The sequence below is a fragment of the Anas acuta genome, chromosome 1 (genome assembly GCF_963932015.1).
Source record: "Anas acuta chromosome 1, bAnaAcu1.1, whole genome shotgun sequence".
NCBI classification, from domain to species: Eukaryota; Metazoa; Chordata; class Aves; order Anseriformes; family Anatidae; genus Anas; species Anas acuta.
The window spans coordinates 80,623,267-80,640,083 of NC_088979.1; the positions used below are offsets into that span (position 1 = coordinate 80,623,267).

Sequence of the window (16,817 nt, forward strand, 5' to 3'; positions counted from 1 at the left end):
TGGCCAGTGCACAGCTATGATCTGCTGGAACACCAGATAGACCTAAGGCATTGCCTGTCCCAGCTCCCTGCTCTATTCACTTGTTTCCTGTCAGTGTCCCCAGAGAGCAAAGTTTAGCATCTGCCCCTCTCTTTGCCTCAAGAAGAAGCTGCAGGCTGCTATGAGGCCTCCCATCATTCTCCTCTTCTCCAGGATGAATAAACCAAGGGACCTCAGCTGCTCCTCATAGATCTGTGGTAGTTTTGCCCTGCTACAGCTGAATTTCACCAGAACAACTTTCTCACTCCCCTTCCTGACAGGAAAAAAGGGAGAAAATATGATGGAAAGGGCTCAAGAGTTGAGATAAGGAAAGGGAAAACACTCAACCATTATCATCACAGGCAAAATAGACTCAGTGTAGCGAGATCAATATAATTTTGTGCCTATCACTAGCAGACTAGAGCAGTGAGAAATTAGAGTACACTAAAAACACCTTCCATCCACCCACCATCTCTTACGTCCTCCCCCCAAGCAGTGCAGGGGATTGGGGAATGGGGGCTGCGATCAGTCCCTGACGCTTGGTCTCCACCGCTCCCTCAGGGTCCCTCCCTGCCCCTGCTCCCTGTAGGGACCCTCCCATGGATGCCGTCCTTCTTGAACTGAGCCTGCGGGGGCTGCCCACAGGCAGCAGCTCTTCAAGCACTGCTCCCACACGGCTCTGTCCCACGGGGTCCATCCTGCTCCAGCACGGGTCCCCCACGGGTGGGCAGCAGCTCCCCCCATGCCCCCTGCTCTTGTGGGGGCTTCTCTCCACGGGCTGCAGCTCCGGCCCGGGGCCTGTTCCTGCGGGGGCTCTCCATGGGCCGCAGCCTCCTCCAGGCCACATCCACCTGCTCCACCGGGGGCTCCTCCACCCACGGGGGGGCTGCAGCGTGGAGATCTGCTCCATGGGGGACCCATGGGCTGCAGGGGGACAGCCTGCTCCACCAGGGGCCTCTCCACAGGCCGTGGGGGAACTGCTGCTGCCTGCCTGGAGCACCTCCTGCCCTCCTGCTGCACTCACCTGGAGGCTACAGGGCTGGGTCTTCTCAAGGTGTTATCACCCCTCTCTCCTAGCTGCTATTGGATACATTTTTCCCCCATTCTTAACTCTGCTCTCCCAGAGGCCCAACTAGTGTCACTTCCTGGCTCAGCTCTGGCCAGCAGTGGGTCCCTTTTGGAGCTGGCTGCAGCTGGCACTGCTCTGGCATGGGGCAGCTGCTGGGCTTTGTTCACAGAGGCCACCCCTGCGGCCCCCCTGCTACCAAAACCTTGCCACATAAACCCAATGCACCCTCTTGCCCTCTAGACCCTTCACCAAAATTAACTGTTTCACTTTGAGATTTGGGGCAAAACAACTTCTCAGAGAGACTGCTGGATGGCACGAGCCTTGCTTCGGACCCTGCAGGTAAGCTGTTTTCTTTCTGCAGAAAATTTGAGCACCATCTCTTATGCAGCTGTATGATCACGTTGGGGGCATTATCTTTTCTGGAGCGGAGGTACGGGGCGGTGCGGACAGGTGGCCGCTCCCCTTCCCGAGCCGCCGCCCTGGTGGCTGCCCCGCCAGTGCCCAGCCCCTGAGGGAGAGACGGCGGAGGAGGAGGAGCTGCTGCGCGGGACGGCGGCGGGCAGGGGGGCAGGCGACCAACCCATCCCCGTCCCTAATAATGTGGCTGAACCGGCAAAGTGAGTAGCAGCCCGGCGGCAGCTCGCCCTGCCGGGTGAGGAGCGGGTGCGGGGGCTGCCGGCGCCTCGTCCTGCCCTGCGCCCTCCCCAGGTGGGTCCTGAGGCAGCGCCAGCCCCCTGCGGGCAGGGCGGGATGGCCGCCACAGCCCCCCCTGAGGGCAGCGAGGGTCTGGGTTGCCCCTGCGCCGGGGAAAGGGGGCTTGGTTTCTCCTCCGTCTCTCTTTTCTTCCTCCTCAAAGTTTGGGGGGTTTCGGGTGCAGGAGGTAGGTAAATGGCCCTGCGAAACACCACCCACCCACACAGGGCGCCCCTCATTTTCCCACTCGGGTTGCAGTCACCTGAATTGCAAGCCCCTGGCCAACACTACAGCAAATCGACACCAAGACTCGTAGGTCAGAAGAATTGAGGCGATTTTTCCCCCTTTTTAAAACTCTGCCTTGTAGAGGTGGGTATGTGTGAGTGAGGTGTGTCAGTGTGAACATCTGAAGTCAGCTAAACACAGAAAGGAATGTATTGCACTTAAAATGCTGCCAAGGTGCAAGCGAGCAGCTGATGGAGGAAGGAAAGTGAGACCTGCCAGCGAGTGGGATGACTGATCTTCCCCTGTGCTTTCTCACATGCCCTTCCTTACCACCGTCTGGATTGCCCATGCCTTCTCATCCACTGGGTGCCCGTCTGCCCTTTCGTCTATCAGACACTAAGTATTGCTCAATATCCCCGAGTGGCTGATCCCTCTCCTTGAACAGGTGGCAGGAGGAAAACCTGTGTCACCTGTTAACTGCTGACAACATGCCTCTCTGTGGCATGTGAAACCCATACTGGTCTTTCTTTCTGAATGTAATACTGATGAGGATCCACAACCTCTGACCCAATAGATGCCTTCAGTGCAGTCCCTCACTGGCTTCTGAATCCAAGAAAACAAAACCAGAAGTTTGTTGGCAATGTTTTACAGCAGTTTTGTGAACTGAATACAAACTGTGCTGGAGAGTTGATAAATGTATCAACCATCCTGCTATCTGTTGTGGACAGAAGACAGCAGGACATAAGCAATCCAGGGGGCTTCTGGAGTGTGTTGATAACTTCCTTCTCCACATGGCAGAGGAGCCAACAAGGCAAGGTGTTACACTGGACCTCATCCTCACGAAGAAGGAGGGGCTTGTGGAGAATGTTTATCTCAAGGACAGCCTTGGCTGCAGTGACCGTGAAATTGTGGAATGCAAGATCCTTAAGGCAGTGAGGAGGGCATACAACAAGCTTACTGTGCTGGATTTCAGGAGTGCAGACTTTGGCCTCTTTGGGGATCTGCTTGGTAGAGTACCATTGGACAAAGTTCTGGAGGGAAACAGGTTAATATTGAAGGATTACCTCTTCCAAACTGAGGAACAGTGCATCCCAACAAAGAGGAAGTCAGGCAGAAATACCAGGAGGCCCACAAGGATGAACAAGGAGCTCCAGGCCAAGGTCAAACACAAAAAGGAAGCATACAGATGGTGGAAGCAAGGACAAGTAATCTGGGAGGAGTACAGAGAAGTTGTGTAAGCAGGCAGGGATCAAGTGAGGAAAGCTAAAGCCCTGATAGAATTAAATCTGGCCAGGGACAAGCAGGGCAGAAAGAAATGCTTCTGTGAGTGAGTCAGGGATAAAAGGAAGACTAGGGAAAACGTAGGCCCTCTCTTGAAGGAAACAGGAGACCTGGCACCCAGGATATGGAGAAGGCTGAGGTACTCAACGATTTTTTTGCAAGTACTCTAGAAGCCACACAGGCCAAGTCACAGAAGGCAAAGGCAAGGACAGGGAGAATGAAGAACCATCCACTGTAGAAGATCAGGTTCAAGACCACCTAAGGAACCTGAAGCTGCATAGGTCCATAGGACCTGATGAGATGCACCCATGGGTCCTGAGGGAACTGGCAGATGAAGTTGCTAAGACACTGTCTGTCATATTTGAGAAGTTGTGGCTGTCTGGTGGAGTTCCTGCTGACTAGAAGAGGGAAAACATAACCCCCATTTTCAAAAAGGGAGAAAAGGAAGACCCAAAAAAAAAGGAACTACAGGCCAGTCAGTCTCACCTCTGTGCCCAGCAAGATCATGGAGCAAATCCTCCTGGAAACTGTGCTAAGATACATGGAAAATAGGAGATGACATGCAACAGACAGTATGGCATTACTAAGGGCAAATCATGCCCGAGAAACTGGGTGGCCATCTATGATGGGGTTACAGCATTGATGGATAGAGGAAAACCAACTGATATCATCTACCTGTACTTGTGCAAAGCATTTGATACTGTCCCCCATGATATCCTTGTCTCTAAATTGCAGAGACATGGATTTGATGGATGGACCACTTGGTAGGCAAGGAATTGGCTGGATGGTCACACTCAAATAGAGCTGCAGTCAGTGGCTCAATGTCCAGGTAGATATCAGTGACAAGTAGTGTTCTTCAGGGGTCACTGTTGGGACCAGCACTGTTCAACATCTTTGTCTGTGACATGGACAGTGAAATACAGAGCAGCAAGTTTGACGGTGACACCAAGCTGTGTGGTGCAGTCAACATGCTGGAGGAAAGAGATGCCATCCAGAGTGAGCTGAGCAGGCTCAAGAGGTGGGCTTGTGCAAACCTAATGGAGTTCAACAAGGCCAAGTGCAAGGTCCTAAATCTGGGCTGGGTCTATCCCAAGCACAAATACAAGCTGGGTGTGAGAGCAGCCCTGAGGAGAACGACCTGGGGGTGTTGGTGAATGAAAAACTGAACTTGAGCCAGCAATATGTGCTTGCAGCCCAGAAAGACAACCATATCCTGGGCTACATCAAAAGAAGCATGGCCAGCAGGCCAAGGGAGGTGATTGTACCACTCTGCTCTGGGTCTCCCTCTGAGACCCCACCTGGAGTGCTGCATTCAACATGAGAAGGATGTGGACCTGTTGGAGCGAGTCCAGAGGAGGGGGCTGGAGCACCTCTCTTGTGAATACAGGCTGGGGGAGTTGGGGTTGTTCAGCCTGGAGATGAGAAGGCTCCAGGGAGACATTATAGCAACCTGCCAGGGTTGTAGAGGGGATCTACAGGAAAGCTGGGGAGGGACTTTTTACAAGAGCATATAATGATAGGACAAGGAACAATGGCTTTAAACTAAAAGAGAGTAGGTTTAGATTAGATATAAGGAAGAAATTCTTCACTGTGAGGGTGGTGAGGCGCTGGCACAGGCTGCCCAAGAAGCTGTGGCTGCCCCATCCCTGGAGGTGCTCAAGGCCAGGCTGGATGGGGCTGTGGGCAGCCTGGGCTGGGGGGAGGTGTCCCTGCCCATGGCAGGGGGGTGGAACTGGATGGTCTTTAATGTCCCTTCCACCCAAAACCATTCCTTAAGGTACCTCCTGATCTAACCATTCTGTGGTTCTGTGATCTACATTCTATGCTTCCTCTTTGAGATTCAAGGGCAGAAGTACCGCAGTTTTACCTCAGTTGTTAATGATGACTGTGTCAGAGAGAAATTGTTACTGCTAGTATAAAGAACATTCAGTTTTTGTGACTCTCCTTACTAATGTTCAGTGTTAACTTTACCAATTAGTATTTTCTGTATTTTCTTTATTTTGTTTTTCATGTGTGGGTTTTTGTTTGATTTGTTTGTTATTTTTTTTAGGTGCGATACAGGAATAATGTCATATAAAATACAGTATAGGGAATAGCTAGAGAGTTCAAATACTTGCAGAACAATAGATTTCTTTAGGGGGGATTATAAACTGAACTTGAGGCAGTAATTTCTACTTAAGAAGTCAAACTTCCTTCTGACATGAGTAAACAGAAGCAGAGCCACCAGAATGTGTGTATTGGACCAGAAGTCTCTTCTGCGGTACAGTATGCAGACCAATTAGGCAGTCAACGGAAGGTGGTAAGACCTGCAGAACAAGACTTGAAGAGAAGTGAACAACTTGGCTTTATTCCAGAGAGGGCAAAAACAGGGAAGGGGCAGAAATGGTAAAATGTGTAGAGGGCTGTTCCAGGAAGGAAAGAAACGTCCTCTTAAGTGTAAGCAATTACAAGGAAGATTATGGCTAGGCAATATATACTGGCAGGTTGGCAAAGTGAACTTCCTGGATATTCTTGGACGATGGTTTTATTAAACTAGATGTTCAGGACTGCAAAACTCAGAATTTTCAACTTTCTGTTTAAGGGACCGTTATGTTTCGGGACGTGTAAAGGCCAGGAAGTATCTCATGACCTCAAAACCTTGGTGTTTTGCAGTCCTGGTGACCTGATGATGCAGTTGTTCTTGTCAGCCTTCTGATGTGATGGGTTGGCTCCCGGCTCCCCTGTTGCTGACTTTACTCTCCTTGCCCTAACGGAGGAGAAAGGGCAGGTAGGGAAGTCTGAGTGAAAACAGAGCCTGTCCTGCAAAATGCTGCCGATAATACCTGGACAGGCTGGAGAAATGGGCTGACAGGAACCTCATGAAGTTCAACAAGGAGAAGTGCAGAGTCCTACGCCTGGGGAGGAACAACCCCAGGCAGGACATGCTGAGGGACACCCAGCTGGAAAGCAGCTCTACAGAAAAGGACCTAGGAGTCCTGATGGACACCAGGTTGGACATGAGTTTGCATGTGCCCTTGGTGCTAAGAAGGATAATGGTATTCTTGGCTGCATTAGGCTGATCATGTCAGCAGGTGAGTGGGAGGTGATCCTTCCCTCTACTCAGCATTGGGGAGGCCACACCTGGAGTGCTTGGTCCAGTTCTGGGCCCCCAGTACAAGAGAGCTATGGGCAGACTGGAGAGAGTTCAATGAGGGGCCACCGAGATGATGAAGGGGCAGGAGCACCTCTCCTGTGAGGAAAGGCTGAGAGCCGGGGCTTTTCAGCCTGGAGAAGGGAAGGCTCAGGGGGATCTCATCAATGTCCTTAAATACCTGAAGGGAGAAAGCAAAGAGGATGGAGCCAGGCACTTCTCAGTGGTGCCCAGCGCCAGGACAAGAGGCAGCGGGCACAAAATGGAGCCCAGGAGGCTCCTTCTGAGCAGCAGGCAGCACTTCTGTGCTGTGCAGGTGAGGAGCCCTGGCACAGGCTGCCCAGAGAGCTGTGGGGGCTCCTCCTTGGGATCTCCAGAAACCGCCTGGGCCTGGCCCTGGGCAGCCTGCTCTGGGTGGCCCTGCTGGAGCAGGGCTTGGAGCAGGGGGCCTCCAGGGGTCCCTTCCCACCTCACACATCCCACGATGCTGTGTTTCTGTAGAATGATCCCTGACTCTGAGGCACCCTGCGCCCACATTTCCCGACGAAGTGCTGCACAGACACTCACCAACAGGCGTTCAAGGGGTGCGCTCGTTCAGCCTTTGCTCCTGAGGGAACCAACTCTCAAAGAGTGCAGGTGGTTGCTGCCCAGGTGATCAGGCAGCACAAGCCTCCTCCCCACAGCCTCTTGAGCTGCATGTGGTCAGGCTCCACAAAGTGTGTTTTTGCTGTGGAGAAAATGGTGCGGGAGCAGCTCAAAACCAGCAGTAAATGCATACTACCTGTATAATCGTGTGTGGTATCTGGTACTTACTTTTCAGAGTCAAATTCTGCTAGGACTGAGTTGAACTTAATGTTTCTTTGCAGTATTATTGTCGTGGATTGAGGGGATTGGGGGGGGGATTTCTCCTTGATGATCGAGCTTTAGAAATGAAATGGGTTGTCAGAAATGGGAATGCAACAAACTCTCTATTGCTGCATCTCTGAAGGCCATTTTTGCAGCAATGCCAGAAAAAATACATTATTTTGTGTGTTGCTATATCTTTATGTCTTTGCGGTTTTCTCTTTCTTCTTGGCAGATATTGTGAAATTCTCAGGGCTTCTGTTGGCATCACTGTTGGCTTGGTACATGGGATACTTATTTGCTGTTTTTTTAACCGAAGACTCAATGTCAACATCTATCGTTTATCTTCAAGACATTGGAAAGAAACCAGTGTTGAAAGGTATATAATTGTATTTCCTTTTTTATTTTTTTTTCTTTTACCTAACATTCAGTGTAAATGACAAATGTCTTTTTAACTAGTATACTATTTTAAGAATGAGATGGCTGTGCAAAGTTAATTAATTAGTGCAAGTCTGAACTTCCTTGGACACTATCTTTGATGAAAGATAATGTCAGCCTATATTTACCAGTATGCAAATACAAATAATTGACTAGTAATATAACAGTGCTTTATTTGTTTGCATGTATTCATGTGCAAAGCTCCAGCAGCAGCTTTGGTTCTATCACTTGTATTTTAGAGTAACTAACCAGACTGTGACGTAGTTCTCATTTTTCTTCCTCTGGAATGACTGCGTGGTTTAAGTTGTACATTTTTTCTCATTGTATGACAATGTTCTTGTGTGAAAAATATTTAAAATTAGAATTATAACTATTTACTTGAAGCTATCATTAGGAATGCTTCATCCCTCTAGCCCTCATTTACTGTTAAATGAAACAACAGAATAATTAGTATGGTCTGGTTTGAATGGGACCTTTTTTATCTAAATAAGCTTACTTTTGGTTCCAACAGCTGTTTGAAAGCCAACAATAACCTAAAGCCAGGCAAATCTGTGATAATGTTGCCAGGATACCGAAAAACTGGCAGGATTGGCCTCCTATACTATAAACTCCAAACTATATACTGATCTCAAACTACAACATACTGATCTCAAACTATATATATATATATATATATATATATATAGTTTGAGATCAGTATGTTGACATTAAGTGGTTCTTTCCATGTAGAATTTTTTTATGTAGCATTCAAGAAAACATTTTCTTATGTTTGTTGTTGTAGCTCCAGCTCCCAAAAGGCAAAAATGTGATCACTGGTCTCCCTGCTTACCTGATAGCTATGCCTATCGGGTTCGTAGTGGTGGTGGCACAGGAAACCTGGCTAAAATCTGTTTTGAGGATGAACTGTAAGTACCAGCCTGACTTTAAATAAAGCAAGTGCTTTGTAGTATGAAGAAAGGTGTTCCATTTTGGTACACTATCAGCAAGTAGGCTCCTACCAAGGGAAAGAAAAGGTTTCTTTCTTTAAAAAGATATGCAAAAAATAAAAAGGCCACTGTTGTATCTTCCCTTTTAACTGCTAGTAAGTATGCTGTAAGACTCTTAGGAGCATGTGAGTTCTCCCCTTCTGTTCCAATTCTGAATTACTGTCTCCTTATGTCTGTCTGAGGTTTCACTTTTTATGGTATTTTTTGTGCAGCATGCCTCATGGGGTCCATCTTAAATACAATATCTCTGCTTCCTTTATTCAAATGGGCTTTGCGATGATGATTCAAATCAAGACAATCCATCTCCATGGAACTCTGGCCTAAAATAAAAGCTCAAAAATGGTGATATAGGGACTAAAGATAACTTGGAGATAGCTTGAATATATACTTATAAACACCTTTTTTTAAGTTGTCTTAAATTTTTCTCTACTTCCTATGTGTTCTATTTTTTTGAATAGAACATTTTTGTCATATGGGTGACTGTAGCAACACTGTTTTCACTGAAGGGTGTGTTTTCCATTTGTGGACCTTGTAATTTCTGTGTAGTATTCTTCCCTTTGCCCTGTCTCCTAGGTGTTCGAATGGCTTTCTTTTATTATCTCTGACTGACTCATAATTTTTTATTGCTAAGTAGTTGTAATATGAGTGCTCAGAAGACGTGCCCTCTGAGTCATTTAAGCGTAGATAGAAATAATTCCAAACTGTTGATGACACTATTTAGATCCTTTTTCTTTCTTTTTTTTTTAATTCTTAAATCTCAGGTTATTTTCTTTGTTCCTCTGTATAAGCTGCGTTCAGCTGTTCATTTCAACTATGATTTTTAGTTTTTGTGGTTCAGGATAGACAGCTTAAAACTTGTTGAATGGTCACCATCTTCTGAAAGTCGGTTTCATTCTTATTTTTTTCAAACTGGACAAGTAGACCTACTTTAAAACCTTGAAGTGATTTTTCTTGTTGATATAGTCCACACAGACTACTACCACCAAAAACAAACAAACAAACAAACAAAAAACATTTTCTTATGTTTGCTTTGTACTAAAGCAGACAGAAAGAAAAAGTAGAAAAAGATCTGTCTTGATCTGGCTCATTTTGCAAGACTCATTGTGCATCTTTGAAGGAAATGAACTGGTATAATACGCAAGATTTTTAAGCCATAGCTCTTGTTTACTACAAACTCCTGAATTAAATAACTGAAGAAAACAAGAACACCAAGAAGTGACTTAGCATTGGTGAATCTGACTTTGGATCAGAGCCTCTGGAAGGATGAATTTTACTGATACTATGTTTATTTCAATTCCAGGATTATAAGTGAAGAGAAGGGTAATGTTGGAAGAGGTATAAACATTGCCATTGTGAATTGTAAGTAAGAGAAAAAAATGTTAGAGACATTTTATAATGGAATAAATTTAAAATGTTAGGATTTTTTTAGTAGATAGTATGGAAGAAAAGGAAGACAATTGCAAACTTGATTTGTGTTAAATATAAGAAAAAATACTGCATGAGTAGTAGTATTCTGGATAAACAAAAGAAACATTCATAATCAATATAAGAAAATAACAAATGTGTATACAGAAGTGGTGTATGTGTATTTTGTCAGAAAAAAATTACTGCTGCTTAAGTAACATAGCAAAATATCTGTTACCTCCAGCAGTAACACTCAATTTTCAGGTTCTGTCCTTGTTTTAAGGCATATCTACTGCTCTACTGATGGGGCAAACCATAACTGAGAATTGCAGTTCTGCTGCAAGGTACAAATTCCTTTTCCAGAGAAATTCAAGGCTTGAATTGAAATTCAAGACTTGGAAAGAGAAATTCAAGGCTTGATTAAAATTAAACTGCCATTATATGTCTTTGCTCATAGGAGGAGCAGAAGCTGTAGTTTGTTCCAGATCTGGATGAACCATTTTAATTTAGATGAATGGGTATGGTGATGAGGTTGGGACTATGAAGTGTGATATATTTTTTCCAGTTACCTACTGCATGTTTTCTCGTTTCCAGTGAGGAATCTTAAAAGCTTTACTGGTTATAATAGGTAAACAGTTAACAGTGAGCTTTCAGCATAGAGACATAGATGCCTTTGCATCCATCTTGAATGAGGAAGTTCTATATCAAATATTACACATTTTAAAAGACTGAAAAAGCACTTCCTTCATCACATACATAGTCATTTTAGCTACCCATCCATCTCCCCCTGCAGGTAAATCTGTCCAGTGTCTCAAAGTAATTTGTAGTGAAACATATTTTCTGCATGTCCTCTAATTAAATCAGTCAAGTTAATGACTGTGTCCAATAAATTTCTTGTAGCATCCACATTCATATTTTATTTCAAAATTTCTCTTTTTTTTCTGAATGAATGTGCTCTTTTGTAAGAAGGAAGATGGAGCTATTAAGCCCAAGTTACAAACAGAGAAAGAGAAAGAGAAAAAGACTTGTGTGGACCTCCGCTGTCCGTACTATAGTCCTATCCCTTTCCTGGGTGATCTCCACTTAGAAGAAGCCCAGTTCTAGGATTTTGTTTCAGTAGTGACAGATTTTACCACCTTCTGTCCTTGTCAGTGTGATAAACCTGACATTTAGAGTCCTGTGATTGGAAGAATTTTCCTCCAGTATTTTACCATGTGTGGATCAAAGATATGCTATAGAGAAATCAAGAACTGTTGGATCTTATGATAAGAAATAAGTTTATGGTATAATAAATAGAAAAATACCTCTCACATAGCAGGGGTATAGGATAACCAAAGTAAATTAGCTCAGTTGACATGAATTTAGAAATTTGAAAAGTATTTCCAATTGTACATGTCTTCCGAAAACAAAAATAACCATCTCAACCAACTATGAATATTGACCATAATGTTTTGGAATGACTAATTGTTTGCATGCCCAATTTTTGTTATGATAATGATGTCTGCATGTTGAGTTTCTGTCCACTGAGATTCAAGTAGTATGAAAGCCTGCATATCTGAATCAGGGCACCAAATCGGCCCATTCACATACACCCAGGCTTAGCCAGTTTGCCAATGTATGGCCATGACCTAGTGTTGTATGTGTGTATATATAAAACCATGAAAGTGCACCATAAACTGTATTCCTTCCTTAAAATAAAAAGTAATAAAAATGTTTTAATCATTAATGATGATTCAGATTCAGTCTGCAAGTGACTTCCTTTAGTTGAAAGAATTCATTTATTTCCAGTGTGATTTTCTTTGACAATTTGCAGGTCTGTGCTGTAATAGAAGTGATTTCTGAACAATTTGTTTCAGCTGACTGTTGCCACAGGCAGAGACTATACAAACAAAATATTCTACCCAAATCTTAAACTTACATTATTCTATATTCCTTCCAATTTAAAATTCAAACAAAAGGTAACTCAGAAGCACAATAATACTGAAAACTGGAGATGCCTTGCCTTAGCTGAAACTGCTGCGTATGCTGACTAAATGTAATAATTTTTGCTCATATTTCCTTTTTTTTTTTTTTTTAATTACAGATAAAACAGGAAAAGTGATATCAGCAAAATTTTTTGACATGTGGGAAGGAGGTAGGAAAAAGCACAGTAGAGCTTTTGTTAATGTTTTAGCATTAAGTAAAGACATATTAAATATTTATCCTGCTCTTTAAATGACTGTCTCATTGAAAGGGATCAGCTAGAAGCTAACAGCTGTTGTTTTTGTTAGGATATGCTGTGTCCAGGTCTTCTGACAAAAAAATTTGCCTTAAAAACTGTTTCTCCTGTTGGTTGAGTTAGTTAATGTTTATTGTAATTAATTGTCCTTTTTTTCTCTCTATTTTTTCAGTCTGGTAAGGATAGCACTTATGCAGATACCACATCCAGATGTGGTATCTCAGTCAGCAAATTCAATTTTCTGATATATTTTGTTCTATTCTGGTTGTAAAATCATCATACAAAATATGCTAGTCTGTCTCTTGGTATCCTTCAATGTATCTAGAAAGAAGATCTGCTTTAAGAATAGCTTTCAATACATTTTCCAGACTTTGAATGATACAAATTTCCTTACTTACTAGTAAGGAGAAACAGAATGCTGTGAGGCACTGGCAGTTGATTCTTTGACCGCTTAAGAATGCTTATGGCCATGCACATACATGCATGTACATGCATGAATAGAAATCACATTTGGTCTAATCATGGGACTACAGTTTTATATACAGTATGTAGACCGCCATGTCCCCAGTGTTCCTGTTACACAAGATGCTTATTTTCTGTAGAAAATAATGTATGCCTAGCAATTACAAAACCAATAAATAGCTTAGTGCTGCAAATAAGCAGCCCCTCTTAATGAAAACAGGCATACAATGGGGTGTGTTACTTAGCTCTACAATTAGCACAGTAGTTAGCACACAAAAATAAAGGCACAGAATATCGGTGACTTCTGCTGGACTATTCCATGTTTCGCCTGCTTTTGTTATATGAGGTAAACATAAGAAACCATCTATACATTTGTGTATAAATGTTTTATTTTTCAGAGGTTCAGAAGTATCTTTATTGGGAACTGTAGATCTAACTTTGCTCTCCTAGTCTTCAGTGAGAGCTAGCAGCTTTCTCCATCTTTCAGAATTAGACAGGCCTTCTGCCTGCAAAAAGAATAATTGCCTAATTAGGTCTCATTTTGAATAGACAAGGCCAAAAAGTGAAGAGAATTTGAAAGCAATAGAAAGTAGGTGGAATTTGTTCTGTGTGTATGTAAGGGAGAAATGAATAATTAGCTGTGTAATTAATTCAACAGAGCACTCAGGAGAGATGGCGACTTTCATCAAAAATGCACCACAAGGGTCCCTGCTTTTGATGGTGACTCATGACGATGGAAGCACCCGGTAAGCAAATAATTCATTTTGAGAGAATAGAGAGATAGAGTAGCACATAGTCTGACAATCACTCTTTTGAAATGGTGTAAAGGAATGATTTATTTCATCATGTAGTCAGGGTTGTTCTCTCATTGCTTCTCTTTAGGTTTTGATTTCATATGCATTCAGTGCTTGCCCATATCATGTATGTTGATGCTTCCAAAGATGGAAGGAGTGTGTTAAACTTGTTTAAAAACAACGGTTATTCTCATAAAGGGCCATGCTATTACCTCTGGGTCACGTTCTTCTGTTAAGAAGCTATCTACAGTTCTAATTGGAATGTATGTAGTTAGCATTCCTTTTTACATCTTAACCTGATTCTTCAAGTCCTTTCAAATTGTATGTTATTTTGTTCTGAAGTGATGATATCATAATTAAACAGGAACAATCTTAATCATTTGGTTGATAAACATTTGATGTCCTTGTCCATATTTAAAAAGGGATGAAATATCAAACAGTATTTGAGACAAAATTTACTTCCACTGTGCTGTTACAAACAAGTTGTATTAACATCAGGGAAGCAGAGAGGAAAATATAATTTTGTTCTGTAAGTTTAATGGCATGCTACTAAGATAGCACTCAGGAAGTTTTAAACTTCTTATTATTGCTTCTGCTGACCTACTAACATAAACCATGAAGCCACTGTGTTCTTTTTCAGGTTGTTTCATGTCATGTATTTTTAATATGTTTTCTCTAAATTTTCCTAGGTTACAAAGTGATGCCAAAACATTAATAGAAGCCCTGGGAAGTAAAGAAATACAGAATATGAAGTTCAGGTCAAGCTGGGCTTTTATAGCTGCCAAAGGTTTCAAGCTGCCAGATGATATCGAAAGAGAAAAGGTCTGGTTAATTTTATTTTCACTTTGTATTTGTCTGTATATCACGTATAACCTTCAGGTGCAGATTTCATGGAGTATCTGTCTTAACTGTAGTCTGTTCAGTAAGCCTCAGTTGTACAAATCAAGTTCTCTAATGTGTCATCATTCTTTGCTTCTAATCTGGGCCACATACACTACTGGCTTCTACCACTCCAGCATTAAATCATGTTGAGACTTTTTTTTCTGTAGACAAATTTCAGAAATGACCGATGATTCTAATAGTCTCAGTTTTGGAATGTCCAATCTGACATGCTGCATAGAATCTTGCATTTTCTTCTAAAAGGACAAATTCCAAGAACTTCCTAAAAATGATGAGTGCTTTTATATCAAAACTGGGCAGTCTCAAATTGGCTGTCCATGAACAGCAATCCCTGCATCAAAAAAAAAACTTTTTTGAATAACTTGTCCTCAGGCTTCAGGAAGCCTAAAAATACCATTTTTATATCAGATTTGTGTTTACATCTGTGACCTTGTTGTATTTGTTTTCTATAAGCCCGTAAGTGCTTATCTGTATGACAGGGAGGCAGACAGAAATGAGATTTAACAAACTTAATTTGTAAATGATAAGCCAAGTATTGATGATGATGATAAAGATTGTTATTACTTTAAAACAGATAAACCACTCTGATAAAGACAAGAACAGATACGGTGGCTGGCCAGCTGAAATTGTGATAGAGGGCTGTATCCCAAGGAACTTGATCTGAAAAAACGTGTCCCTCATCAATAAAGATATTTCTATATTTTTGTAAGTATGACTAGTAGGCTGCATCCAGAACACAGTAAGCATGTGAACAGCAGTTGTAAAATGTCATGTACAGGTTTTACCCTTGCTTTCAACTGTGAGGTTTTTCTGTAGTCTGAAAACAATAGATATTTTGATGACAAGTGGGAATAAAATACTCTGTTTTAGAATTACAGTGGTCAGGCAATCAGTTGTAAAATACCAGGATTATTGAAAGTGATTGTACGTTGCTCATAGTAATTTGTTAGTTATGTTTTCAATACATGGTGTTTTTTTTGGTTCCCTTTAAAAACTAACATACAAATAGAAGCTGGTATAACTGGTAATATAAAATCACTAGCAATAAAACAAGTTATTTGTATGTTAATTTATTAGTAACTTTGCTTCTCTTCAGAAGAAGTATGGAAAGAGTTGTTACGTTTGTTGAGCTGTTTTTGGTAATGTTAACTATATAGAATAACATTGTTAACATGTAAAGACCAAAATATTTTAATTATTTTAGCAAATGTAATCTGCAAATTTACTTGGTTTGTTTTATTTTCCCTTCCTATATGTTTAACTTAATTTAAAAATTTGTACTGACTTCATGCAAGCTTAAGTGTTATTCATGCTAACTGGAATAAAACATATATATGAAAGGGAACTGTAGGATCCATTTATTCAATATTCCTTTTTCTGAAGTAAATGAAGTATGTCTGGATGTTCTTTACTGGAGTTTGTCCCACCTGTAGTTCAGAAGCATCCCATAAAGCAGATGCCACAGTGCTTCTTGTAATATTCAAACAGTTTTCAACTGTTTGAAGTTGATTCCTGTAGCATTTCACTGTTCACAGCTGAACATACAGAATTGACCTAAATGGGTCAAGCCAATTGCACAGAGAATAGCTTAACACTGTTCTCCTTGCGCCAGTCTATTATGTATTTGAAGATTGTCCTCATCCTCTCATTCCTGGACTGAATCTACCAGGTGCATTTTAATCTTTCTTTACATTCTTCTCATAATTGAAATGTTCATTTAGCAGCAACTTTCTTAACATGCTGGGCTTCAAATGGGCCACAAGCAGCCTTTACAGCTCTGTACTATAGTCCTGCACTCTAGACTTTGGGCAGGAGAAGATCTGAAGTGGTGACCTGAGGGGGTGGCTGCCAACAGCCAGGGATTCAGTCTGCTCTTGCTTTCTCTTAAAAGGGTTAAAGCCCTCACAGCAGTGCTCCCTATCTCTACCCTTGTCATAGCTGCCACTACTCACTGCTGTGTTCCTTGCTTTCTGGTAGCAGTTCCCTCCACAGTCCCTAAAGCTAGATTTTCTGCTACCAGTTTAAGAACTGCTCCGTTGCCCAGGGACGCAGCCAAACAAAGCGGCTAAATTAGTTTAACACAATTTGATTTTGGCAGACTCACAATGGTTATTCCTTATCACCTTGCTACTGATTAGTCAGTGAAAAAATGAGTACTTAAGTGGCTGTTTCAATATTTTTATACATTTAAATCATTCTTCTTTTGTTCTTTTGCTTGTTCGTCCTACAGATTTCATAGGTCAAAGGCCTCATTTTGGTATTTTACATATCTGGTAGTACATGCACTGTTTGCAATGAACTGTTGTGCCACGTCCTAAATTTGGGTGCATTCTTGAAACCTAAAGATTTGGATGAG

The 16,817-nt window shown here is 42.4% G+C and overlaps 1 protein-coding gene across 3 annotated transcripts; it reads left to right on the forward strand.

Annotated features, from left to right (window-relative positions):
- The first annotated feature begins 1,546 nt into the window (after nt 1-1,546).
- FAM3B (FAM3 metabolism regulating signaling molecule B) lies at nt 1,547-15,801 on the forward strand. Of its 3 annotated transcripts, none has more exons than XM_068684482.1 (8): nt 1,547-1,704; nt 7,495-7,638; nt 8,479-8,602; nt 9,984-10,042; nt 12,171-12,221; nt 13,426-13,513; nt 14,251-14,383; nt 15,036-15,801. In XM_068684482.1, exons 1-8 carry the CDS (start codon nt 1,686-1,688, stop codon nt 15,123-15,125), a joined length of 708 nt encoding a protein of 235 aa, XP_068540583.1. In that variant the 5' UTR covers nt 1,547-1,685; the 3' UTR covers nt 15,126-15,801. The 3 variants fall into 3 exon arrangements, with proteins under 3 accessions (XP_068540583.1, XP_068540591.1, XP_068540601.1); XM_068684490.1 differs by having other exon boundaries at nt 1,646-1,795; XM_068684500.1 differs by lacking the exon at nt 1,547-1,704 and adding an exon at nt 6,610-6,732.
- Nucleotides 15,802-16,817: the final 1,016 nt, after the last annotated feature.

Bases quoted from the DNA above. Each gene is read 5' to 3' on its own strand.
- FAM3B (XM_068684482.1), top strand. The intron at 7,639-8,478 runs GTATATAATTGT...TTGTTGTTGTAG, and splicing joins AAAGAAACCAGTGTTGAAAG to CTCCAGCTCCCAAAAGGCAA. The intron at 14,384-15,035 runs GTCTGGTTAATT...ACTTTAAAACAG, and splicing joins ATGATATCGAAAGAGAAAAG to ATAAACCACTCTGATAAAGA.